Source organism: Haemaphysalis longicornis, unplaced genomic scaffold, assembly GCF_048455015.1.
Source record: "Haemaphysalis longicornis isolate Haplotype H1 unplaced genomic scaffold, Haemaphysalis longicornis Haplotype H1 scaffold_4, whole genome shotgun sequence".
In the NCBI taxonomy this organism is placed as follows: Eukaryota; Metazoa; Arthropoda; class Arachnida; order Ixodida; family Ixodidae; genus Haemaphysalis; species Haemaphysalis longicornis.
This window is the reverse complement of record NW_027526361.1, coordinates 74,589,463-74,615,135: the sequence shown is the minus strand read 5'-3', so window position 1 is coordinate 74,615,135 and position 25,673 is coordinate 74,589,463. Positions and strand designations below refer to the sequence as shown.

Here is a 25,673-nt window from a genome sequence, read left to right as displayed (position 1 = left end):
TTTTAAGGTGAGTCTGTTACAGGACAGAGCATCTTCAATCGTGGTGTATACTTAGCTTCCTGGTGCAAATGTCGGGGCCCCGAGTTCGGCTTTTTTTTTTACCTCTATAAGTTAAATTATAATTTTGTATTGTTAGATCACTTGTCGGGGTTTTTTTATGACTGCTTTCTGTTCGTTAGGTTACGTTGCGTTAGGGAGAGCTAAGTAGTTCCAGAAGCGTCTTTTTTTTTTTGCAAAAACGTCGGTGGACGTCGCTTTAGTGGGGTGGTTATGGCACCGTCGAACGGCGCTCTGGACGCAGCGTTAGATAAGGCGAAAATATGAGAGCCGATGGAAAGATTTAGTCAGTATGGAAACTGTAAAATAAGAGGGCAACCTGTCTGAATACCTCTACCCCGGCAGATGACCCGTCTCTGAAATGAATGAGTGGACGGTGTGACACAGATCCCTATGACACTGACCCAGCTTATGCCTCCGAAAGGAAAAAGCACAGGTAGAGGCAACGACAGTCCTAGGCATCACAAGAACCTTCTTCGAGAATGAGAGAACCGGTGATGGAAGAAATGTTCCATGGATTCAATTTATTGGCGGAGGAAGCACAAAGGACAGGCCGTTGAGCTGTCCGATATATGTATTGATTAAGTGAGGAGACACCACAACGAAAAGAGGTCACCGATACTTCAAACAGGTGAGCATGGCAGAAACTGCTTTTCCAGCGGAACCTGAGTCGTACAAGCTCAGGAGAAGTGTGCAGCTCATGATCAGAGGCATCTTGGACAAACAGGTATTGACTATAACGGGCTAGCATCACGCAAGCAAATAAGGGAAGTACCTCCGTAACCGCTAAAACCGGTGCAGTGCTCATGCTCGCGTGGTTTCCTGTTACTAACCTACCCTAATTAGTGAGAAATGAATTATAGCCAGGAGATTTCAAAATGACCGATGAATGGGAGCAAGGGCGAAAACACAATGTCGCTTGAAACTGGTTTGTGATGGCCTTGCTGCTGGTGAGGACCAGTGACGCGTCGCGGCACCATAAAACGTACGCTGGTTAAGGGGGACTCACCTGTTAACACTCCTATGGTGGTTACCACTTCGTAGCCCACGTATTTAAAAACCATCATGCACCAATACCAAAAGCTTTACAAATACATATCAACGTTCAGAACGACCAGTTTGCTTGTTTTAGCCATATCTGACTTCTGTACTGAACCAATAAAATAAAACTTGCTTGCTAGACGGCTAGCCCCATATAGCGAAAACTCTGTAAACCGAAGTACGTTTATGGTATATTTTTTATCTCGGAAAAAAATTGATATGTGTCTAAAAGAAGCAAACTAGGCCGTTACGAGCATTTATATGAATTTGTAGAACATTTCATATCGGTACCGGATACTTTTTAAGCCCGTGGGTCATGAATCAACAAGTTCTACAGGAATATGATCAGGCAAGTTCCCCTTACGGTGGAATAGGGCGCGAGGTCGTGACCCGTACTGTTGCGCGGGGAGCAGACATCGACTACAGAAGGAAGTTCTGGCAGTCAGCCCAGTTACGCTTTAAACGCACCTTGGGCTGAGTCGCTGCCGTTGTATACGCTATATGTGGCTGGAGCGGACGGGCTACTTGTTGCTCCCACACGTGTCTGTGTGCGTAAAAGACAACAGCCCGCAGCTTATTTGCACACACTGCGGTGATAAGAACACTTTTGCCCCGTTACTTCCTTTTTTATCGATTGGCTGTAGAGAAGTCATTGTCCTCCTGCACCGTTGGTACGTTGGTTTTGAGATAAGGGTGGAAATACGATAGACAGAGGAGACATTTGGGAGTGTTCTCCTGTGGAGACCGCAGATGCGGAGACGCTACCGACAGCATGAGAGCTGCAACGCGGGGCGGAGTTGCGCGACTTATGCTGCGGAATGCAAGACGCGCTTCCACCATTGCGGCCGGCGATGTACTACGGGCGAGTGGTACCACAAACGCAAAACCATTCGAGGACATTCCCAGAGTGCCATCGTTCCCGCTGATCGGAAGCGCCTGGATGTACTCGCGTCTGTTAGGTGAGTGGGGAGTTTGGCGGAGGTTGCCACTCTGCCACGATATTCGTTTTTTTTAAAGGAGAAAGGGCCGAAGGAAGAAACCAACAATAGAGACGTGGTAATTGAATCCCGAATGTATTGGTCTATAAGGTGTATAAAACAGAATTTAAATTTTCCATTCGCCCGTGAAGATTTAAACTTGATCGGAAGCGGCTTATTTTGTCTGCACCATAGCTATTTTGTCTGCACCATAACTCTCCTCCTCTCGCGCTAGTGGAGTCCGGGCGTGTATATTCTAAACGAGTAGAGAGCTTCAGCCAGACTTCGAGAAGCGTCATTAGGCTTCACTGTTAGTAACCAGGCATGTGACAAAAACGCGATGAGTGCTTCGCCAGATTACCTCGCCACATCTGTCACGGCGGCGAGCTAATCTCAGGCACTGATAGTGACAGTGATGACTGCGTTAAAGTGTATGTGCGCGTCTATGGTAGTGGTGGCGGGTGAGCGCTCCCGCGTTCACCTTGAGGGGTATCGCCACAGTACCACACCGTTAGAGGGCATTTAATGCCTATCCCCTTAAAGCCGCCATACGGCTTTAACTGCATGGAAGTTTAAGGCATTCTAACGGTACCGTACAGAGGGAACGACCCTAACGGCATAGCCTGTTCACATGTACGCGAAGAATCAGCGCACACGCGTTGCACTACGTCACGGCTTGTCTTTAGTAGCGTCAATTTCTTTGGTTCAAGCAAGCGTTGCTTACATAGAACATTTATCCAGTTGTGCAGTGTGCCAAGGTAATTCCATTTTGTAAATTTCACGTGGAGCTATTACATGTTGTTCATAAAACTACGGCGAGTTTTTATAACCTTTCCTTGATTTGCATAGGTTAGTACAATCTGCCAAATACTATAGATCCTTGTTTGTGAAAAGGGCCTACTGAGAAATCTTGTGCTATGGAGTCTACGTATTCACAGGAAAGCACCATCCCGATGAGAGGCAGAAGGCTTCTATGGAAATGTACCGCAAGTACGGACCCATCGTTATCGAGACACTACCGGGCCGCTATTCCCTGGTGCACCTGTTTTCGGGGGCCGACATACAGACCCTGTACGAAGCAGAAGGGAAGATGCCTTTCAGAATGGGAGCGACAGCGTTTAAGGATTACCGCCTTAGCCGGCCGGACCTTTACACCGACGTGGGAATTTTGAATCTGTAAGTTCGCCGTAATTACATTAGCGATGGCTTGGTGCTATGAGCGAGTGAGTGAAACACTTTATAACAACAAGAGGCCATGGGACCTTGGGGGTGGGCGAGGGGTGGATTAAATATGAGGGGCAAAGGGGAGGATCACCGTTCACACAATGGACACAGTTCCAGTTTTGGGGTCCTATTCACAAAAGGCACTCATTAAAGTGGGTCAGTAGCATCAAAATGCACAGTTCACACTGTAGACATTGTGGTTCACACTGTAGAGAGTTCACGGTGTAGACAGTACAGGAAAGTCTTTACGCCAATTTGTAAAGACAGTTTTCAAGGACGAGGTGCTTAGTGGTTGCTTCAAGTGTAGTGGGATCGTCAGGGACACGACTAATATGCTCCAGTTCAGTCGTGGGTGCGGGACTTAGAGTTAGAAGCTGATAGCGGTTACGGGCGAATACAGGACAAGGCCAATTTAAGTGGAACAGATTTGGTGTGTCATCACGACTACAGGGCGCGATTCGGCGCAGTTCGGGTCCTGCTGGGGCTGTCCACTTATGTATAATGCGTGGGGTGTACGCTGCGATGAACAGAGAACGTGTTTTACAGCAGCGGCACAGCTCTGAACAACAAAATAGTTTTCCAGTTTGGAAGTACCGGAGGTCGAGCCAGGACTCGTCAGCTTCTGAAGAGGGAATAATCACAAAAAGGTTACGAGCCATTTGATATTCTACAACTATATTGCAAATCGCATTCTATAGAGCTCACAGACTTGTAGCAAGAAACTAATAATCCAGAATCTAAAACACCGCAAGCTAATGTATTAATCTAGAAAATCATCCAGTCACTGCGAGTTTTCGCAACGGCTCGCTGAAGAGACGTTCATCTGGCTGTCAACCATGGTGAATTTTAAGTGAGAATGTAATCATATCAGTGCAAATAATTTTAAAAGAACCAGCTCTTCCTTACCAACAGAAATGAATTAAGTTCCACTATAATATATTGGCAGTCCTTTGGAGGGTCCGCTGGAGCATGTGGCTAAAATAGAAAACCGGGAAAAATGATGAAAACAACCTCAGTCGTTTCGGGTTCATTGAAAAGTCTACAGTTCAATGACCATCGTAGATAAGATAGTCGTGCTTGAAACCAGGTTTTTATCGTCAAGGTTGACATATGTAGCTGAAAAAAGTGTTTTGCTATCTGACAACATGCACACGTGGTGAACGCGCGCAAGGACATCTGGGCTGGTAAATGCCAGAACAGATAAGATCACAAGCCATCGGAGGATGTTGCGTTGACCGCGCCTTATAGATTACTTAATTGCAATATGAAAAGCACTTGCACCAATCGTTTAGGACGATAGTCTTTCTTGGGCTACTTGAACGGGAAAACTTTGTTCTGTCTGTATGTCTGTCTGTCCGTCTGTCACTCGATCCCGCCAGCCGGCCAAAGTGAAACATTACCTTCGCAACCGTCTTATATACTCACAGCCAAATCTAAACGTCTAAGTCCGCTGTTAATGTTCATACTTGTCAACATTGTTGAACAAGAACAAGACATTACGCAAGAATAAGGCAGAAAATGAATACATGAGTGATATTTGAAGTTTCCTTTATTAAAAAATTTACGAATGCTTGCTTTTTGCAATAGCAAATAAAATGCTACACCAGCTGCAGAAAACCGTCGCCTGCTAATGCCAGCGCTAACTGGCGGAATCCAGAAAAATCAAACTGCAAAAGCAACGAAAGGTTCCGCTCGAGGATTGGGGCAACATGGTTCTATGAGTGCCTTGTTTCACCCGCGTCTCCTCCGCACGGAAGCACCGGCATCGAAACACCCGACTGGGAGCAGTGAAACGCGGTAAATTTAAATTGACTTGAGCAAATCTCTACCGTGTTATCTTTGAAGGAACGAGACGGGAGAGGAACAGCATGAGAGGTGATCGGGAAAGAGAAGGAATGCATTTACTTACCATGAGCACCAGTCGACTATCGTCTTGCGTCGACATTTGCAAGGAAAGGTGCAGATATGAGGCGAATTTTTTGTAGACGGTGACGAATGCGGCTGTTGTTTTGTTTGGGCAACTCTGTGGGTCCCCAGATGCTTTTTTTTGAAGTCTTCCATTTGACATGGTTAATACTGGTTTCCGTCTGTCATTTCACCGTGAGAGAATAATAGCGAGTTGAATAATCTGAGTTCCGTTCATTTTGTTTTTGTCTCCCGCCGCCCGATCTCCCCTTGGCGCAGCCAAGGAAAAGCATGGCAGAAGGTCCGGTCGTGTACGCAGCAACACACAATGAGAGTCCGGACAACGATGGCTTACGTGCCGTGCTTTAACACTGTGGCAGACGATTACCTTGTTTTGATGGAGCAGCTGATGCACGAGGACGGGAGATTACGAGATTGCGAGCTGTTACTGAAACGCTGGGCGCTGGAAGGTAAGACTTTTTGATCCTTGCATTCAGCGAGCACTCTGCCCTGGCAGTACTGCTCGTATACCGGTGCCGGTACATTAGCAACTGCTTCCAGAGAGAGAGGGAGAAAGAGGGAGAGCTTCAATGAATGATGAATAAGTTAGCCTCACGAATGGCGGAGATTCTACGTCAGAGGGAGCTGAATGTAGCGAGGCAAAAAAAGAAAGGGGGAAAAGGAGGGAGAAACGATGAATAACAGGGAGAACCACATTAAATAAATGAGGAGCATAGAAGAAAATTGCAATACCGGTCCAAGAGTTCTGAGCACCTCAAGGGTAAAGAACCTCGGTTAATCTTGAGTCAGAACTGTCATGAGAACCTTTGTCCTTAGCGCCACGTCGGCATGATTACGCCAAGGTCGAACAAAGTGAAATTGTTTTGGGACGAGCGGGAGAACCTCACTGTCGGAACTGGCCGTTGTGCATAAGTTTTAAAGTTACTTTAACGTCTGCAGACACGTTGGCGGCGCATTTTCTCCTTGTAGCTACTCATATTGTATGATCCGTATTATAATTTAAGAATGCCCAGTTTAGGCACTGGCTAGCAAGAAGCAGTTGTGTAAATATGTGTAATTCTGAGGCGTGGTGAAATAATTACAGTACTTTTTTTGCTGGTTTGATTGCAACGCCATCCGTAGAGCTGAATGAGCTATCCTGGGATTGTGGTGTAGGTGCCCGAACATCGCAAAAAGTACCATAAACTAGTGAGCAAATGTGTGCGCGCGCATGCACGCACTTACGTATACAAACACAAAAGAGCGTGTCCATCTTTCGTGCACGGTCTGTTCCCAATGTGCCGGACTTCAGCTGCAATTAATGGGCATCAAAAAGTACCCTTGTGCCTATCAACTCGCAAAAAAATATGGTGTCGACCTCGCGTGGGGGGAATCACGATGTGCAGAAGTTAAGACACCCGCCTATAATACAGCAGTTTTGTACTGCGGGCCCTCTGCTTCTTAGACCTTACGTAATATACAGAGCTACTGCACTGTCTAAGTGGACTACTTCAGTCCCGAACACGATGGCATCGCACCAGATTTTTTCCTGGCATGGCCACTTCAGTTAAGGTTGCTGTGATAGGTGTATTGCTCACTATACGAACATAAACGAAACACTGGGCTTAGGTTTTCAAAGCCTATCGCCGGAAATACATTAAGTCTAAAGGGTACAGTTAACAAAGTCTGAGCTTGATGAACAGCGGATGGGACCTCCTATGTTAGTGTTCAGAAAAGAAACCAGCAGTTCCGAACATTCGCCGAGAGTAAAGAATAGTAGGTATAATCTACGTTTAAACAAATTATTCTATAGATAGCATTTACATTATTATTTAGCGGCGATTTTTTCGTTCAGCAACACTGAAAGCCGCGAGGTCCGTGCCACCGTGTCTGCGCATGCGCCTGCATTTCGCAGAGAAAAAGAATCATGAGCCATTCCACTCTGGGATGGCTGATGATCAGCGAAGCTTTTTGGAGTGCGACATAAGGGTGACACAGAATTTAGGCGAAAGGTATGAGCTAGCGCCTATAGATAAGGTATCAGAATACCGCCACTGAGGCATGCAAGTCAGCAACGGCGGCCCTTTTAGTGTTTATCAGTGCTGCGAGACTGCGGCATCTACGGCCGCGCCGCTGTCTTCGACCGGGTCGCTTGTTAGCAACACTGCCGGAGATACAGCAAAACGGCATCTTCGGACAATGTCTCTGACACACTTTCTGCGGCTGAAATGCTGCTACACGCGTTATCTTTGATTCGTGTTCAGATCGGCGTCAGTCGCGCACAGCCTCAGAGCAGGGAGAACCAGCAAAGTCTACCAGACTTGACCGGCTAGAACGCATAAACAACAAAATGGTGGCACTCATGAACCGTCGCAGTGTAAACAAATGCCACGTGATGAGATAATGGCGGTGGCATGGAACAATAGGAGAAAAGAATTCCGATACTCTATAGCCTCATCCAGTGACACTAGTATGAGCCATAGAGTTTCATACTAACATATACTAAAGGAAAATCTGGTGCGGCAGTCGCGGGCCGTCGTGGGCGCCGCCATTGCAGCTAGCGACGTTCCTCGCCTACTTGGCTTGGCTGACCACAAGGCTCTTTTTTCGCCTTGAAACCAAAAAAAAAAAAAAAAAAAACCAGAAAAGGGTAACATCTTTTTCTTGTTCCCCTTGCATGGAGCTTCTAAGTAATTCGTGACAAATAAACATTTTTGGAGCTTTAACTTTATAATAACTAAACACATTTGATGAACTCTACAGTAATATTGTTGCGTCTTTGCAGCCAGACGCAACAAACGCCACTTTACAGCCTTTTCATGACCCATGCCGAGGACAAGGGGAACGGGCCTGACTGGTACATGACGGAACGCTCGCAGAAGCGCGGTTCGCCTACACAGTGGCGCCAGATTTACCTCTAGTACATGTTGGTGCGAAAATCTACGGTATGAGCAAGTTTATTGCTCTTGATCATGGACGGCGGTCATCCCTCGAAACAAGTTTCAGTTCTCGGGCGCGATACAGACATGCAACTCTAGCCACAAACTTGGCCTTGGTTGAACACGATTTAGCCAAGTTGGTCAAACGAAAGCTCGACAAACTTGGCTTAACCGTGTTCCCAACCCCTGCTGCGGCATGTTCGCGGTTCACCCGCTTCAATATGTTCCTGAGTTTCGCGATCAACTAGCTGCGCGCCCAGTGGTTCTTATACGAATTTTTCTAAACGCAGGCGTATCGTTGGCATCCTTTGACCAAAGACTGGGCAGCTTGCGAAACCCCCTAGACGCAACCTCTGACGCCGCTGCTATGCTGAACGACATGGCCATCGCGTTCAGGTGCATGCAGAAGTTCGGCTACCGGTTTCCTTACTTCCGGCACCTTCCGTCGCTTTTGTGGCCCCGTTTTGTGGAGGCCATGAATGACTTCATGACGTAAGTGCCACTTATTCGTACATCGCGTAAGAAAACAAAAAAGAAACATGAAGTGCCACCAGAATCCACTGAGTATTCAGACCCCGTGAACGACCCGGGGGACTTTAAAGTGACCGCGAGGTTGTGCTGCGAGTGGAAACAGTAATTTTGAGCAAGTAAACGAATTCGCCAACGAGTGATCACAGCGTACTGCGCTGACAGTTTATAACTTTTAAACCTCAGATTTTGCCAGGTTTTGAAATTAGCTGTAAGACAGAAGGCCGATCGGCATTGCTGCTCACTGTGTAGCTAAGTATGCGGCAGTTCAGGTTGCGATGGGGTGGGCGTCTTTGTCGAGATTGTCGAATGTGCTTTGTCGAATGTGCTTTGTCGAGATTCTTGTAACCATGTACGGTAAAAAAATGTGGTCTCAGTCTCCCGCATGGCCATTTTACTGTCGTGGCAGTACGACGTCGTGGAATATGTACGGGAAGAGTAAGGTATGTGCTCTCGATGTGCAGATGGAGTGACCAGACGAAGCTGTGTTGCTCGCTTCAGTGTGCGTTGTAACGTCGGTAATCTATTATTTCGCTATATAGCGGAAGTATAGAGGCTGGTTATCCTTAATGGGAGGCAGTACAGAAAGTTGTGCGCGTCGTTCGCGGCAGCCGTACGAACTACTCTAGTGACGCCACAGGCGCTCGCAAAGTGTGAAGTACATACCACCCCCAGCTTTGAAAGCGCGTATTTTCACACATATCGTGGCAATGCTGAATATTTTCGTGTTCACGCTTACGCTGTGCAGTTTTATCGTGTTTGCCATTGTGTCATCATAGCCGACGCCAATAAATGGGCAGGGAGGATGGTGCGAGAGAAGCCCATTCGCGAAGAGAATTTTCTTCTTTAAGAATACATCTAAAGAGGTCACAAAATATTAGAACATGGACTTCGCATCCTAGTCTGCAATCTGCTAAGGTTATCATGGTGTTTAACTCACTCCAGTGTATCTTTAATTACAGGGTATGACATAACTTTCATTCTAGCGTGATTAGCGATAACTTTGTTGTATCAGCCGCAAAAACAAATCTATTTCTGTGGTACCCCTAAAATTACCCCTAAAATATTTGATACCCGTAAAATAATTATTAAATCCTCTTTTATCACTAAGGATATTTAGGAGTGACAAATATCAATACAAGGTTCACAAACACACAAATTAGTCTGCGTACGGCGGCGGTGATTTCAGTCATTGCAACTCCGTTATGAACAATGTTATAAGAACATGCGAAATAAACCAACAACGTTACAACAAAATTAATAGCTAAGAATTGTTGCTGCTGCTCGCAAGGATGCAAACATGATGACATATCATAAGCGATTATGAAAGTTAGAAGTTTGCAGAAGCTTACAGATTTGTCGAAAAGAGTGTAAGGTCGCTTTCGGAATTAGAGTAAATGTATTTTGCGTGCGAGAATTCCGAACAGAATTGCGAATGATCCTGCGATTTTTACACTACGAAATATTTTGGTAAACTTGTTTTGTAGAAAACCCAATTCATTTTTCATTCGGCTTGAATTAATTCAACGAGACGTTAAACGTAAAGAGAAACAGCAATACGTGTTGATATAGCTGATAAAGAGTTATTTTTTTCAGGCGTGTATATCGACGAATCGAGGCTGCTGCTGAACGTTTTGAGAGTTCACCAGAGGAACATGAACCAACTATATTACAGCACTTCCTGGCGGACAAAAAGATGAACTTCAAAGAAATCTTGACCTTTATGGGTGACTTCATTCTCGCTGGCGTCGACACGGCAAGTGGCCTGATCTTCCCCACTTATAACTAGCATACCGCGAATAAAAGTTAAGGTTAAGTTTAGATCACAAGTACGAAATCGGAAAACGTTATCTGTACTCATGGGGAAACCAACTCGTTATACTAAAGGGAAGCGGCCGTTCAATGAACAGAAACTAACTAAAAAGAGTTGTTTCCGTGAAAGAAGGGGAGCAGAGATGCTTCGCTATCAGTGACGCATATTTTACTTTGTACAAATAAAGTCTGAAAGCACCGTATTTGCACGATTCTAACGCGCACCTTTGTTGTCTAAAACTACCGCTCAAATTTCTGTGGGCGTTACAATCGGGCTCAAAACCGAAATCGGCTTCGAAGCGCCGAGCAGCATCGCCATGTATGTACACGGACTCCTCGCTAAATCCAACTCAATCCAATACAAACAAATCCACCAACATCACGTGAGTAAATTCTGGTGCAAATGGGAATACCTTAGCCCGCTATTGCACATATTTCTCCTGCTGCAGTTAGCACCTTGTTTGAGGTGTTATGGCTCCGAAGAGATGGTACCGTACGAAGAGTCCATCAACAGCAAGGTAATTTTACTTGTCAAGAGCGAGGGAGCCGAAAAGCACCATGCACACTGGGCGTTTCAGAGACATTATAGCGCAATTGACGTAAAAAAACGCAGTCATATTTTCACGTAAGGCTTCACCGGCCCTGAGCACAGACGTTTTTGAGAACTTGAAGACACCCATATGGAATTCATAAAAGAGCAGCGAATGAGGCAATGGCCCGTCACTTCTAAAATTATGAAGGTCAAGGCACTTCATAAAGCAAATTCTTCCAATGTTCTCTGCTATAGTTTTAATGCCAGCAGAAGCTGGATAAGCAATATTATGAGGCACAAGGGATTTTCGCGGCTACAGTCGCGAGTGTAAAATAAAATGTCTTCTGCCACGTACGTGGTGCCATGGCTTTTACACCTGCTTGGTAGAGCCGACATCAAATTATTTTTAGATGCAAAGGATCTCTTGCTCTCGGCTCCGTCGTCCGTCGTCCATCCATCCGCCGGCCCAGGAAGACACCGGCAACACTGCCGCTCCAGGAGCCCTTTAAGGGGAAGCGTGCGCGTCTCGTGCCGGCCCAGGAAGACACCGGCAACACTGTCGTTCCAGCATCTCATGGTCGGGGCTATGTCCCTCCCTTGTTGTGGCGCCGTCCACACCCCCACTGCGCATGCTCGGCTCATCTCGGGCCAGCCGAGGAAGACACCGGTAACACTGTCGCTCCAAAAGCCATTAAAGGGTAAGACACCACCGGGTGTTCAGCAAGCCGAGCATGCGCAATGGGGGTGTGGACGGCGCAACAACGACAAGGGAGGGACATAGCCCCGTCACATCTAATAAAATTACACCATCGTCCCGTTGGGGAACCCTGTAAATATAACGGTAGCTACGTACCTCAACCTAATGGAAACGACGAACTGAAAACTAATGGGCACTTGAATCGACCCCATGGCTGCTTTGCATACTACTCGGGGTTCCCCTACGGGGAGATGGTGTAATTTTTTTTCGGGTTGTCTTACGTAGACTTACCTGGGAGTTACACTCGGGCGCGCGTTAGAATCGTGCAAATACGGGTTGTCACCATGGTGCTCATTACATCAACCAACATGCATATGCTTGGTAGGATAAAAAAATTGGTCGCCATCCACCCCTGCGAAAGTGGATGTCCAGCAAAGCTGTAAACCGCTACAAACTGGGATGAAGGAGGGTATGAAATGTTCTTCGTTGTTTCGGCGGGCTTGTCGCTTGCTCTCGGCTTGTGTCTCTAGATAAGGGTGTAGAATATCGGCACTCTTTTCTTCTGTTGTTCTGTGCCGCCGCCAGGATCAGTTCCAATTACGTGACATTTGTTTACAGTGCGACGTGTCATGGGCGCCGCCATTTTGTTGTTTATGCGTATTAGTCGGTCAACTCTGGTAGGCTTAGCTTGTCCTGCCTCCTCTGCGGCTGCGCGCGACTGACGTTGTTCCCGACGCCGATCAAAGATAACGCGTGGAACAGCATTTCAGCAGCAGAAGTGTGTTCAAAAAATTACGCCCACCTCCCCTCGCGGGAACCCTGGTGTGATGCGACGCTGAAGGGGGTTCCATTGGCGTCTCATCAAGCAATAGTCGGGTACGGCAAGAGAGCAAGCGCGGACGACCGTCGACTGAGAGACCGGCCGGAGCGCGGCAATTCGCTTCTATGCGCAGCGCGCCCGAAGGAGAGGAGACCGCGGAGAGAGAGAGTACTGCACATGCGCACAGTGCGCTGCTGCGCGCAGCGCCGCGCGACCGTAGATGTTGGGAGAGAGCGTTCGCTATCGGAGAGAGGAGAGGAGGCGAGCGGAGGAGAGACGCAGCTGTGCGGGCGCGGAGGACGGACGCACGCAGGACAGGGCCGCCGGCAAGAGATGCTCCTCTCAGCGTCGCATCTAAAATGCCGTCTTGCTGCACCTTCGGAAGTGTTGTTAAAAAACGACTTGGTCAAAGTTAACGGCGCACCCGTAGTTTCGGCAATCTCGCAACACTGATAAACGCCAAAAATCACCGCCGTTGCTGACTTGCGTACCTCAGTGGCGGAACTCTAATACCTTATCTATTGACACTACCAGCGGCTTCTCTTGCGGCAATTGCTGGGTCTTGCTTAGTCTGACGCATGCGCTCTGCGTCTTGGTCAAGAACTGCTCTATTTAGGGACACTAGTCCTGCCTAGCCTTCAAAGATAATGTGCAAACATAATTTTTACTAGGAACACATAGCGGGGGTTCCCATTGTTCACAGGCGCCTTTTCATCCGTAATGCGGTTTCAGTGCTTGTTTTGCTTTTTCCTTAAACGGATTCTGACCTCTATGCTGTATGCCTCATTAGCCTGACGCGTGCGCTTGGCGTCTAAATCCTTGGTCTCATGGCATTTCTGCCCACGGAGATCGTTTTTGCCCACGGCGTTGAAAACGTTGGGGGTAAAGGTATACAGCTTTGTGTAAAAATGAAGTGCTAGTGCCCCTAATCTGGTAAACATATTTCCTAATGTTACGAATGGCTGTTCGAAGGAAAGAAATAGCAAAATGGGGTTTTCAAAGAGCAGCAAATAAAAATCAGAGGTAATGATCGTACACGGTGCGTTATTAGTATAAGATGGTAACTCTATCGGGTTAGAAAGTGTTGAACGTAGTAGATAATTGGAAACAAACTTACGCATTACTTTAACTACCTCGTATAACTAGAGTTTGGGTGGAATCGGGTGTGGTCACTAAATTTCGAGATCCTTGCAATAAAACCATCAATACGTATTCACTAAAGTGAATAAGCAAAATTATTTGTTAATGTAACATTTCACATGATCGTTTCAGACGGCTGCTTCAGCAACATTTCTGATGTTCCAGTTAGCGAAAAACCCAAATGCTCAGCAAAAAGCTCGGGAAGAAGTCTTGAGTGTACTAGAGACGGCATCGAGCGCTTTGGAGCAGGGGCACTTCGACAAACTGCCTTACTTAAGGGCATGCCTCAAGGAAAGCATGAGGTAAGCTCCAGCAGAGCAGTACAAAACCAAGCAAAGAGCAAATGCCATGGGCTTTTGTTGTTCACATGAGACGACATTTCTTCGACTAAGTTCTTAACAGTGGTTTCTGCACCAGGACTATCGGTTCGCGTATCGAAAAGTGCTTGCATCGAGCGACTGAACTGGCTAGCTCTGAAATTATAAATCAGCATTTCAACGTGAAATTGGAGTGCTAGTAAAGTGTCGTGAATTTTTGTTCTGAATGTTTATTGCACTAAAATAAACACTAAAATTCGAGGCCCCTGGCCAATGGTGTGTAAGACCCACGACGACAGTTTCGGTGCCCATTCGTATAGCCATCGACCCGCCATTACGTCTCTTTTTACTCTTTTGGCCTGCTTTGTGTCGCATTGCTTCTCTTGGAAATGCTAATGCATCCCTAGCGCAAGTGTGCGTTCAACCTCGCCTCGGCAAATCCGGCAACAACTAAGTTCGAAGAATCTCCTGCAGCCCAAATACGAACGCTGCGTTGAAGGATCTTCTATGCATGGGCAGTGCAGCGTTACGATGTCTCCGCGTCCCCACTACGCAAAGACTCTGCTCCGCATAGGGCATCCCACGATGCTGCAGCATCGATTCATGCGAGCGCTGAACATTGAGGCGGGGCGACTCCCGACGAATTTTCTTCTGGTCTGTCCAATGAGTTACCCTTCTATCCATGCTACTACTCCCGCCTATCAGTAGCTTTGCGGTACACCTAGTGGGCCACTGATTGCCAATTTTCTACATTACATGCCGCGACGAACTGCTTCTTCCTCGCCTTTCAGCTACTACGCCTTTCACCTGAATTCACTACTTAATATAAGAGGCTAGTTTCCCGTATCCAAGCGTTAGTCCTATGATTTTTACGTGAACAATAGATGATGGATAACGGCAAAACTTTGGCCGTTAATACGCCACCACAGAGGTTCAGAAGCATAGAGGATGACCGGCACGTGTGGAAGGGGGGGGGGGTGGGGGGGGGGAGGGGGAGGGGAAGGGAAGGCGAGCTTAACCCCGAGTGGGCCGCCGCATCGGCCTCGCGTTGTAAAACTTTGGCGTTGTAAAATGGAGTGTGACGCGAGCGCAGGGCGGGCTAGGCGGCAAAACAGGATGAAATCAGACGGACGCTGACAAAAAGACGATACTGTGAACCGAGAAAGGAACGACAGGCATCCAGTGCTGCCGGCAAAGAGAGCAAACGTGTCCATACCGTAAGAATGCAAAGCACTGTTGGTACGGTGTCCAACCGGGGGCGTTTGAGAAACGTCGTGGTGTGTGCTTGTAAATCCGGAGCAAGTTGTACATCCCGGACAGGGCCTCAAGTTTTTAAAGGAGAGGGAGATGGTCTCACATTTTTAAGATCCACCTATGGGTCTTTCATTAATTTTATTGAAGTCCGTGTCGTTGATATAAGGCTACACTCCAAGAGGTCCCCGTAGGTCGTCTACACCACGGCGCTCCAGAATGACCAGTTGAAGTGGCCAAACGCGCATTTTCGGCGAATGACGAAGCTCAAGATGCGATTTGGCTAAACAGTGCACGTGCGCAGGGACAACATGCAAGGGATGATGAATGGCTGTTTGCATTGCCCAATTTCCCTGCGCAGATGCCTTTTTAAGTGCGAATGCACTTCTTAAGCGAGCCTGAATCGTCCGCCGCCGTCGTCCGCATAGCAACAGCTGCGGGTGCGCGCGCTCCTCGTCTTCCCTACCAACGGGGGGAGATGGGCGCGCGCTACTCTCCTCCTCCTCTCTCCGCTCAGTGACTGCGGGTGTTGGGCGCCTCCTCTCCACTTCGGGCGGGAGAGCTCTCGCTCGCGTAGCGGGCGCTCCGCATTCCGACGCGTGAGGGCGCTCGGGTAGCCCTCGCCGTAACGGCGGGCGCTACTCTCCTCCTTCTCTCTCCGCTCAGTGACTGCGGGTGTTGGGCGCCTCCTCTCCACTTCGGGCGGGAGAGCTCTCGCTCGCGTAGCGGGCGCTCCGCATTCCGACGCGTGAGGGCGCTCGTGTAGCGGCCGCGTGGCGCGGGAGGGTATTAGTCGAGCGCGCGCCGTCGTCGAGAGCGGTCGCTGGTCCTGCATCTCGATAACGATGATGGCGGATCGGGCAATGGTACCAGCAATAACGAGTGAAATATCTTTCTTTGTAGTTGTGTGCGTGTGTGTAATCTCTCGACTACTCATTAAGATCACGATATCCACCGTAATCGCGCAATCAACAACCGTGCATTCGCACTTACACACTCTCCCCCTCGGGGAAGTGCGAGGGAATTTTTTTCATTTAGGTTGAATGCTCGACCAAACTATTCGTCGAATTTAAGTGGTCATTCTGGAGCATTCTGGAGACGACGCCGCACCGTAACTTCCTAGAATGCAGTGAATCGGAGTGCTAACGATTTGTACATTTACTCAAGAAACCGGAACACAGGTCTAAATTGATGCCTTCGCCTCCAAGCGCCGACGCTCTTGCAGGAGCCCACACTGAGACGAGACATCACTTGAAACTAGCGACACGAAACACTGCCTGCGCGCGTACAGACGAGTGAGGACATTTTTAACAGAATTGAGTGAGTTAAACGTCCAGCTACGAAGTACTATGACGTTCCAGAATTGACTGTGGCGTCTTCCCTGTTTGTGTCATAGCTCAGTGGTGCACCCTGTATCTCAGCGGTGCACGGAGGCAGGGGCGAACTACTAACTCTAAGGGCTCTATAAGGCCACTATAATGCTAGGGGGAACAGTACAATAGCATAGAAGACCTGCCACTTGACGACATAGAGGTTGCATCTCAAGGATGTACCGCGCTGTTTCTGATTTAAACTTTGCTTCCAAAACAAAAATTCATAAAAAAATTAAAGTGCTACCTTCTGTCCCTGTTTCAGACATAACCAAGATTGTTTCTGATGCTTTGTTGTTCAGCGTTTTTCTACGTTGATTCTGTATAGTTATTGCTACCATGTACTTTCACCTATTGACTCTGCTTTACATTATTCGTCTGTACATTCCTCTTTTCCATCATTTGCTGCCGTTATTCAGCGTATTTTAAGTTATTTTGCCCAAGAGGTCCCAATACAGTCTCCGACCTTGGTACCTCCTTTTGTATATAACCCCCATTTATAATTTTGATATATTAATTAATTAATTAATTAATTAATTAATTAATTAATTGATTGATTGATTGATTGATTGATTGATTGATTGATTGATTGATTGATTGATTGATTGATTGATTGATTTAATGTTATTGGGCAATGCCCGATTTCCAGAGCGGGGTAGAAAGAAATTCGGCTGCCTTTCACTTTTCATTTAGTTTTCGCTACAGTCTGTAACAGGTTGTAGCAATTTTGCACTGTTTATTTATTGCAGGTTGAATCCAGGCGTTCCAGGAATATATCGCAAACTGGACCGGGACGTTGTAATGTCCGGCTATACCATACCCGCCGGGGTAAGTACAGATCGTTTATTGGGACCCGTAACAACAATTGACCAAAAACGAAGTCAACGTATAATTGCTCACCTAAAGGCAAGAAACCCACATCTCGTAATCTTCCAAAAAAGTTCAGTAAATCCTTGACTAACTTGATTGTGCACAGAATGAAACATCTGCGGAAATGCTTTTCAACCGAAAGCTTTCTTAGTTGGACCGTGGGCGTTCTGTCAAAAAAACTAATGCATTTTTTCATAGACCGGTTGGTCGACCGAAAAGCTCTGTTAATATATCTGGACACCACGGCGCATGCGTAAAAACGGGATTCCACTGTGTCAAAACGGTTACTTGAAAATCGCCAAAAAGTAACGGTTCTAGATAGGACAATACATTCATCGATCACGAGTAGGAGCAAAATAGTACACCTTTATCTCATTTCCCACGTATCGGTATACATTCAGATCGTTCGTACATGCGTTTACCTAAGTGCACAAAAAATCGTGGCATGGGTTCGTTCTTCGTTCGCGATTTGCCACTTTGAATGTTTGACGATCAATTGGACGCAGTTTCAAAGAAGGTTAGACGCACATTTAGATTTCGCTATTCTCTCGACTTTCTGTGTTAGGGGATGGTAATTTACATTGCTATTATTTATTTCCCCATTCATTCTACTGTGGCATGTTGGTCAAGTAGCTAATCGATCAACCATAACTCTTTGAATGTTTTTTTTTTTCAAGTAGTCAATGCGGTTTTGTTAACTTTGCGATTTGTCGTTCTTCGTCAGGTGCCTTTGTTTGCAGACATATTCGTTTCTGGGCGGGTGGAGGAAAACTTTGAGTGTCCGGAGCTCTTCTTACCGGAACGCTGGTTGAAAGCAAACCAAGGAAAGTGGCGCCATCACCCATACGCCTCCCTGCCCTTCAGCTTCGGGACTCGGATGTGCTTGGGTCGAAGATTGGCCGAGCTTCAAATATGGATCCTCGTCGCCAAGGTATAGACAACAGTGACTTTTGACACCAGTCTGTATTAATTTGACATTTTAAGCTGATGCTGAGCCCGAGGTAGCGGGTTCGTTTCCTGGCCGCGGCGGCCGCTTTTATGATGGAGGCGAAAAGCAAAAACACTCGTGTGTACGAGATTTCGGCGCACGTAATGATCCCAGGGGGGTGAAATTAATCCGGAGCGCTCCACTACGGCGCGCCTCATGGATTGCGTTGCGTCGACGCGTTAAGCCCTACAATCAATCAAATCATTTTTAGCTGAAATGGAAGCTTGGCCGAGTTGTTAGATCAATGAATAAATAGTAGTATAAAAAGAACAGGACATCTCCACTAACGCGAAACCTGAGGAGGGGCGAAGCATACATTGTATAAGTGTATCCAAAAACTGTAAGTCTTTCTCTTGCCCCACGGCGCACGCTGATATACGCGACATCCCAATGACGAAGACGGAGGAGAAGTGAAATTGGAAACGGAGACCTGCAAATTTTAATGTTGAAGCGAATACGCAGCGAAATACAAGCAAGAAAGGAAGCGGGAACGAAAAACGAGTTTCCCGGTGTGTTCTTTTAGCACGCGTTTTTGCCCACGGAGAGGAGACGTTCTAGCGCGAGGCGTTGGAAAAGGAGTGCCCCGGTGTGGTTTTTAGTACGCGTTACGTTCCAGCGCGAGGCATTGGAAAACGAGTGTCCCGGTGTGTTCTTTTAGTACGTGTTACGTTCTAGCGCGAGGCGTTGGAAAACGAGTGTCCAGGTGTTTTAGTACCGTGACTACATTAGAATACGACGACGAACGATGACAACGACATGAGACGCCCACAGGCCGAGCCCCTAAGGGGCTTCCCCTATAAAATGCCGAACCTCAGTAAGAAGACACAAAGCCTGTGTTCTCTTGCTCGTGTTCCGTGTGTAATGCGTGATTATTAAATATCGCACTGAGCACCTACACTTCTTCTACGCTACTAATCACTTCTTATCAATTATTAAACACTCGTTATCACTTGTGGATGCGAAAGAATGATAAGACGCAGCTTTCCGGCTCATCGCATTGCTTTAAGAAGAGATTATTCTGGAGGTATTCGACCTTGTCCAATGAAAAATCACGCAGTGTAATAATGAGGGCGAACGCTTCCTGTGCGTACAGGTTAAAGTTGGGAACGTCGTTTTACGAGGTTACAGAGTCATCAAAACTATCGCATTGAAATGTATAGGCAGTAACCTTGGGCAGCGAATCACACAAAAGAGTTTTTATAGTCTTGAAATAATTTTTACCTTGTTTATACCCAACTGGTCTCCTTCCTCTGTGCGAAAAATCACGTTTGTGCTATGGTTTTACAAGGTTCGGCAGGTGGGTGGGTTTTGTGAGCGGGAAAGGTGGGAACGTTTACAATTCAGTGCAAGTGCTGCTTCGAATTGACGTCGCAGTATCCACTGGGAATATTTACAATTAAGTGCCGAAAATGCTTTTTCGAACTGACGTCACAGAATCCAATAGAAATTTTTGAATCTACTGTAAGCCTCTAACGGCCGCTATTACTGCAACCGCGATCCCCGTGAATGGTGTTACGATTCAGCGCGCCGCTGTGCTGGAAGCTCCGTGCAGCGCTCTTCTGCTTTGTGGCAGAAACACCACTACGGGTGCTTTCCGCGTGGGTGCCTCTGTGGCGGTGACTCAAGATTGCAGCGACACCCAACAGACCCTAACAAACGGCAATGTGCCTGGAAACGGCCGGATTGTGGGCGCCTCACTGTCTGCGTGATTCAAACTTCGGCGGCGGCAGACGCGGCATGCAGAGGCTTGTCTGAAGGATGCGGATGCCACTGCGACCTCCTCTCTCCCCTCTCTCGGACTCAGCGGGCGCCGCTACTACCGACTGCTCACGAACTCCGGAAAGAGCGTTGGGTGTATCTGTATCATGTCGCGCCATGTGCAAAAAGCAGGGGAAAAACTTGTTTGGCCATTAGTGCTTTGGGTATAAATACGAGGCCCCAAGCGCAGACTTTCATTTTGGAGCAGTAAATCAGTGCTGTTACTCTACACGACTCCTTTTTAAAGAACATGACCTAGCCTGTCAAAGAATGGTTCTTGTCTTGCTTTGGCTCATCTCTCGCCATGGAGTAAACCTGTTAAGTTTGCCGACAGCTTGTGGTCGTAATCTCCGAGGCAGCAACATTTGTTGACCGCTGGCCACCGCGATACCACATGCATGACGGAGCGACGGAGCCCGGTGCTGGGACGCCTTTCCGTATGCAACAATTAGTTGCCAGCGGCAGGTTGGCAACGTCGCAACAATGGGCATGTGATAATTTGGTTGGTTATGTAGACGTCGCGGCTAAATGGGATTCAGGAATCGGTCGTGAGCTACTGACGATAGCTGTCATCGTCATTGTCCAATTTTCTTGAGCCAGTGTGTGAGGGTTCCTTGGTGAGCAGGTTGCGTCGCAGCCGAATTGGAATTGGTGAAACTTCTGGGAGCTTCTGACAGCATTTACAGTCGTCGCCAGCTAACTCAGCTGAGCTCGTACGTAGTTTTTTCAGCATAAGGTATGGTTACATTAATTTTGAGTGTAATGACTAGAGGCCGGATTTTTAGGAAACAAAGATGTGCATTTTAGGCGCCTATAGTATGCAGGCAAGACATCGTTTTAGGCCCTCAACGTAGCAAATAGAGGCACGATACACTTTTACATGAGTGCAAATAATGTCAAACAAAGACGTGCGCGGGTCTGTATCTTGGAGCGGAAAACCGAGAATGTTATCATGATGGCGCAAACGCTTCAACAGGTGAACATGACCATTTAATTGTCTCCTAAAACGGCTAAACAAATCAAGAGAAGTCCTAATTCAACAAGGGCACTGCTCACATTCACGTTCAGTGGCCATGGTCGCTTGCTCTAGCGTCACATATATAGCTAAACAGGGCTGAAAAAGAATACTTGAAGCTGGGGATACTGAATAATAAAGCGCTACTTAAGCTTAAGCCACGACAAAAACAGACACAAATGTTAAACACAAAGGAGACGAAGATTTATTAGAATTCAGCATGGATACACACGAGGTCTCTTGGGGACAAGTGTGGCAATTTTCTCATAAATATTATCTGAAATGTACAGGCAAGGCGTCCGAACACTGCCAAACATACTTCCACACATTGCATAAGCATTTTCCAAAACGTGATTAGTAGCCGAACGCATTTCTGCTGAAAAATAATATTTTAGAGCCCGTGGGCAGTGTGAATTTCAGGGTGTAAAGAAATGCAGCTGCGTAGTGATGTTTCACCGTTGGCTCTTCAATACTGCTAACAAAGGCGTGTTCAATGCTCAACCGTTGCGTCGAAAATTGAATTGGATTGGAGTATTGTTCAAGAAACGTGGATGCGACTACACATGTTTAAAAAAATTGTGGTTGATCCCTCTTTCATAGGAATCGGTGAAACACGAAAGTGAAAGGTGCCTTCACAGGAGCAGTTGAATGTTAAAGGAACCTCCTTCGTGTGCGAAGGGTTCGCGAGCCTGACCCCGCCAGACGAAGTGACGCCGACACGCAAGAAACAACAAAAAAAACCCGGTTTATTCCGGGGTAACAAAAGCAAAACTGACATGGACAGAAACAGCAGCTTGAAACACGATGGTCATGGGAACAACACCACAGCGGAGCCTTGCCTCAATTCACGTGCGTCCCCCGTACACGAAGGCGCTGGCATCGAGACGCCAACTGTCGGTGCTCATTAGCGTCATGATGCGCTACTTCGCTTCGCCTCTCCTAGACAGCAGCACCATCTGAATAAGTCATAGGGAAGGACGTAACGCGCATTCGTAGAGCTGCTCACGTCTCTGCTCATAGCGCAGTCGATAGAGCGCTACGTACCTACCGTTGCGGCGAGAGGGCTCGAGATCGAGATTTCGGCGCACGTTAAAGATCCCCAGGTGGTCAAAATTAATCCGGAGCCCTCCACTACGGCGCGCCTCATCGCCTGCGTTGCGTCGGCGCGTTAAACCCTACAATCAATCAATCGAGAGGGCTCGAGAGGGCATGGGCTCGAATCCGGGGCGCCGCAGTGTCAATTGCCCTTTTTCTGTCGACGTCACTTCCGTGACGGATATGACGTGAGCGAGATCTTGGAGTACCCAGACATAAACCACTTTCGTGTTAAAAATCTGTTTTAGGAGCAGGCGGCGTGTAGTCTTAGAATGTGTTAGAATAACTGTGATAATTGTGAAACCAACACCAAACTGCACCATCTCCAGGATTTTTGTTCAAAACTGTGCCTCTTGTCACTGAGAATGAGCGTACCATTTTATTTGCGCTAGCGGTTGTTTTCCGGGAGTTAGTTGAATTGGAGGACTAGGTTTAACCCTATAGCGTTCTGAACAGTCGATGCTACCCAATAACGTGAATGACGCTCTCACACTGCACCGGAAATGGAAACTTGAGGCCAAATGGTGTTCACATAGATGTCGATATTGCAAATAGACGTTGAAAAAAGTCATCTATCAGCATTTCTAGGCTTTTATGCACAAACGCCAAAAAAAAAAGCATTTCTAGGCACTATAACAACACCATAGAAGCCCTTCTTAACCTCTAATTCATGCTGATATATCAAAGTGGGGCGATAGGAGCGCAAGGAACAGAATAGGAATTTGCCTAATATCCTGTCTGTAGTAGCGATGTGCCAAGCAACGTCAACCTCATTGCACACCAAAATGTCTGGACCAGTTCTGGTCGTTTTTCTAGTCGATGGTCACCGCGCATGTCCACCCTTATTCGGCTAGATGCAGGAAGCCGTAGTGGTGTCGTGATGTTTTCTCGCCCCGCATTCCGTGGGCCCTGTGTTCTATTTCCAATCAGTCAAAAAAGCGATCATGGATCGATGGGGAATACAAATAATTGTCCGCACATTCTACAGCGAAGCTGTATTTACGGTGTTCACATAAAGCGTGCCTGGATAAATCGCCGTAGAAGGGCATTTTTCTCACACAAGAGGTAGTGCATTGTGTTTACTTCTTGAAGAGGTCCTGGTCTGACGTTTTGATTGCTGTTTTTCCCGTCCTGCTTGAAGGCCTGCCGGAGTGACATTCAGGCCGATGTCTTTCACGTCTGCTTACGCGCACGGGGATCCTGGTCTGACGTTTTGATTGCTGTTTTTTTCGCGTCCTGCTTGAAGGCCTGCCGGAGTGACATTCGGGCCGATGTCTTTCACGTCTGCTTACGCGCACATCCCCGGTTGCCAGTTATGCGTGCACGGGGGTAGGTGCACGCGGAGGAGCCAGGTTTCATGCGCTTGCCGATCACATGCCCGTTGTGCTGGTGTGAGATTTTAGCGTGGGCTTATCTCGGCCCCATGCGTCCTGAATGCTGGCGTCCGTGGTCGAGCGGTTTGTGTTGGTGTGTTATACAGTGTGGGAGAAAAATGGAATAAAACTCTATTCCTTCCAGGATTCATAGGCAGTATATGCTCAATCACAAATTACGAACAAACGTGTCTTGTCTCGTGCACTCCTTCGACTGCTCCTAGCTACGCTGGTCATCCTTCTTCGGCCATTCTAGGATTGGTTTTGCTGCTACAGACGCCGGATGGCGGCTTTTTGCTCAATAGGTTATTGGTTGCTTTCACATAAAAATTTGCATCGTATTTGTTGAGACAGAGTGGTCCATTGAATGAACCAAATTTGTGCTTTGACTTCATGGTCCATTTGAACGCTTGAGAACAGCTCTATTTTATTTTCGCTTAGGATCCTGATTTCCCTGCTACCTACACAGCACTCTCTCGGGCTGCTGACAGGGGCCTAACATCACAGGATTTGTCTTTTCTCATTTGTACAAGAACAACAGTTGCGGCCGCATATAGCATACATGCACTCCTAATTTTTAGCCCATCAATTGAATTACGTTACTGAAAAGTGCAATTCAGCGCACTTGAGCAAGCGGGTGGTAGGTTTTGTGCCGACTTAATGCGAACTCACGATTTCGTTTTCGTCTCTATGCCCCGCCCCCAAATTCTCTCGCGGGCGAAATTTTATTCATAACCGTAGGAGAGTCAAGTACTCCTGTTGTAATTCTTTTGTGGAGTAGGTATATACAATGAGTCAAATCACATTTTTCGAAGAACTAGCAAAACGCAGGTATATTTATTACGCCAAATGGTTCTCAAAACGTAAGTAAAGCAAGATTGTGTACATTTTTTATTCGTACTTTTTATTTTGCAGATTTTAGTAAAGTACGACATCGAGTGTCACAATGACGACATCGACTACTGCACGCAATTCAACAACCAGCCGAAAGGTCCATTACATTTTTACTTCAAGAAGCGGAACGTACCTGCGGGCGAGCTTTCGACTTAAGCTCCGCGGTGGTGCAGTGAAAATCACAATCTCTTTGAGCTTTACTGATGAACAATTACATTTTTATGGCCGCCGAAAAAAAAAATCGGGGTATTTAGTGTGGCAGGAAATAAAGCATCATCGCCTAGAACCGCGTGCTCTGCCTTCTGTACAGTGTATAACTCAGTACATACAAACCAGCTGGTGGTTAGTAACACTCACTATCTCCCCTTGAAAGTGCACAATAAAGCAGTCGTTTGTATCGAGTGTAGTGTGTGAATGGTGTAAATTTTTACCGCTACTCTGTACTTTCATCATCCACGTGTAGAAACGACAATCGTATTTCCCCGTCCTGTCAAAATCTGTACAGCCTGAAAAGACCTGGCCAGATCCGCAACATAGATACTCTGGGGCGAACAGATTTTTAGAGAAGATAGAGAAGGCTTTTTTTAGTAGAGGAAAGCAGAGAGGTCTACCGGCATGTTGGCGCCCACTTGCTACTCTGCGGTTGTGGGAGGAGGGAATAAAGTCACTATAGAAGTAAGGCAGAAGAGAGAAAATAAAGGGGGAATTCAAAAAAAAAAACGTGAAAAACAAGGTGGGCTGTGTGTTTGAGACCTTGAGTGTGCCACGTGAAAAGTCGGGACAATTATACATAGTGACGGTATTTAGTCTTATATCGTGTCACCGGCACCGATGTCGTAAATGTAGTCAAATAATGCGGCTAGTATACTTTCCGCCGTGGATCGGGAGATGGCCACGGTCTCCGAAGTGTTTTTAGAGCTGAGAAGCTGTGGCTGAGCAGTCGATCTTCTGTGCGAAGTCCCTTCTTTCTCTTCAGTAAGTAAGCTTTCTACAACGTAACGATCCGATTTTTCCATACCTTGCTTATCATTAAAGAGGCGTTGTATTTGTTAAAACAGGCGGGCCCAAAG

General features: G+C 47.0%; 1 protein-coding gene across 3 annotated transcripts; it reads left to right on the top strand.

Annotated features, from left to right (window-relative positions):
* The first annotated feature begins 1,824 nt into the window (after nucleotides 1-1,824).
* On the top strand, nucleotides 1,825-24,836 carry LOC144180405 (putative cytochrome P450 301a1, mitochondrial). 3 transcript variants are annotated; one of them, XM_077708754.1, is made up of 9 exons: nucleotides 1,911-2,057; nucleotides 2,999-3,251; nucleotides 5,484-5,674; nucleotides 8,434-8,635; nucleotides 10,268-10,427; nucleotides 13,805-13,974; nucleotides 17,360-17,438; nucleotides 18,205-18,411; nucleotides 24,625-24,836. In XM_077708754.1, the coding sequence occupies exons 1-9, from the start codon at nucleotides 2,039-2,041 to the stop codon at nucleotides 24,757-24,759; spliced, it is 1,416 nt and encodes a 471-aa protein (XP_077564880.1). In that variant the 5' UTR covers nucleotides 1,911-2,038; the 3' UTR covers nucleotides 24,760-24,836. The 3 variants fall into 3 exon arrangements, with proteins under 3 accessions (XP_077564879.1, XP_077564880.1, XP_077564878.1); XM_077708752.1 differs by having other exon boundaries at nucleotides 1,925-2,057; nucleotides 3,014-3,251; XM_077708753.1 differs by lacking the exon at nucleotides 2,999-3,251 and having other exon boundaries at nucleotides 1,825-2,057.
* The last annotated feature ends 837 nt before the right edge of the window (nucleotides 24,837-25,673 follow it).

Coding starts and splice junctions, on each gene's coding strand:
- LOC144180405 (XM_077708754.1), top strand. Junction 3,252..5,483: donor GACGTGGGAATTTTGAATCT/GTAAGTTCGCCG, acceptor CCCTTGGCGCAG/CCAAGGAAAAGCATGGCAGA. Junction 13,975..17,359: donor TGCCTCAAGGAAAGCATGAG/GTAAGCTCCAGC, acceptor TATTTATTGCAG/GTTGAATCCAGGCGTTCCAG.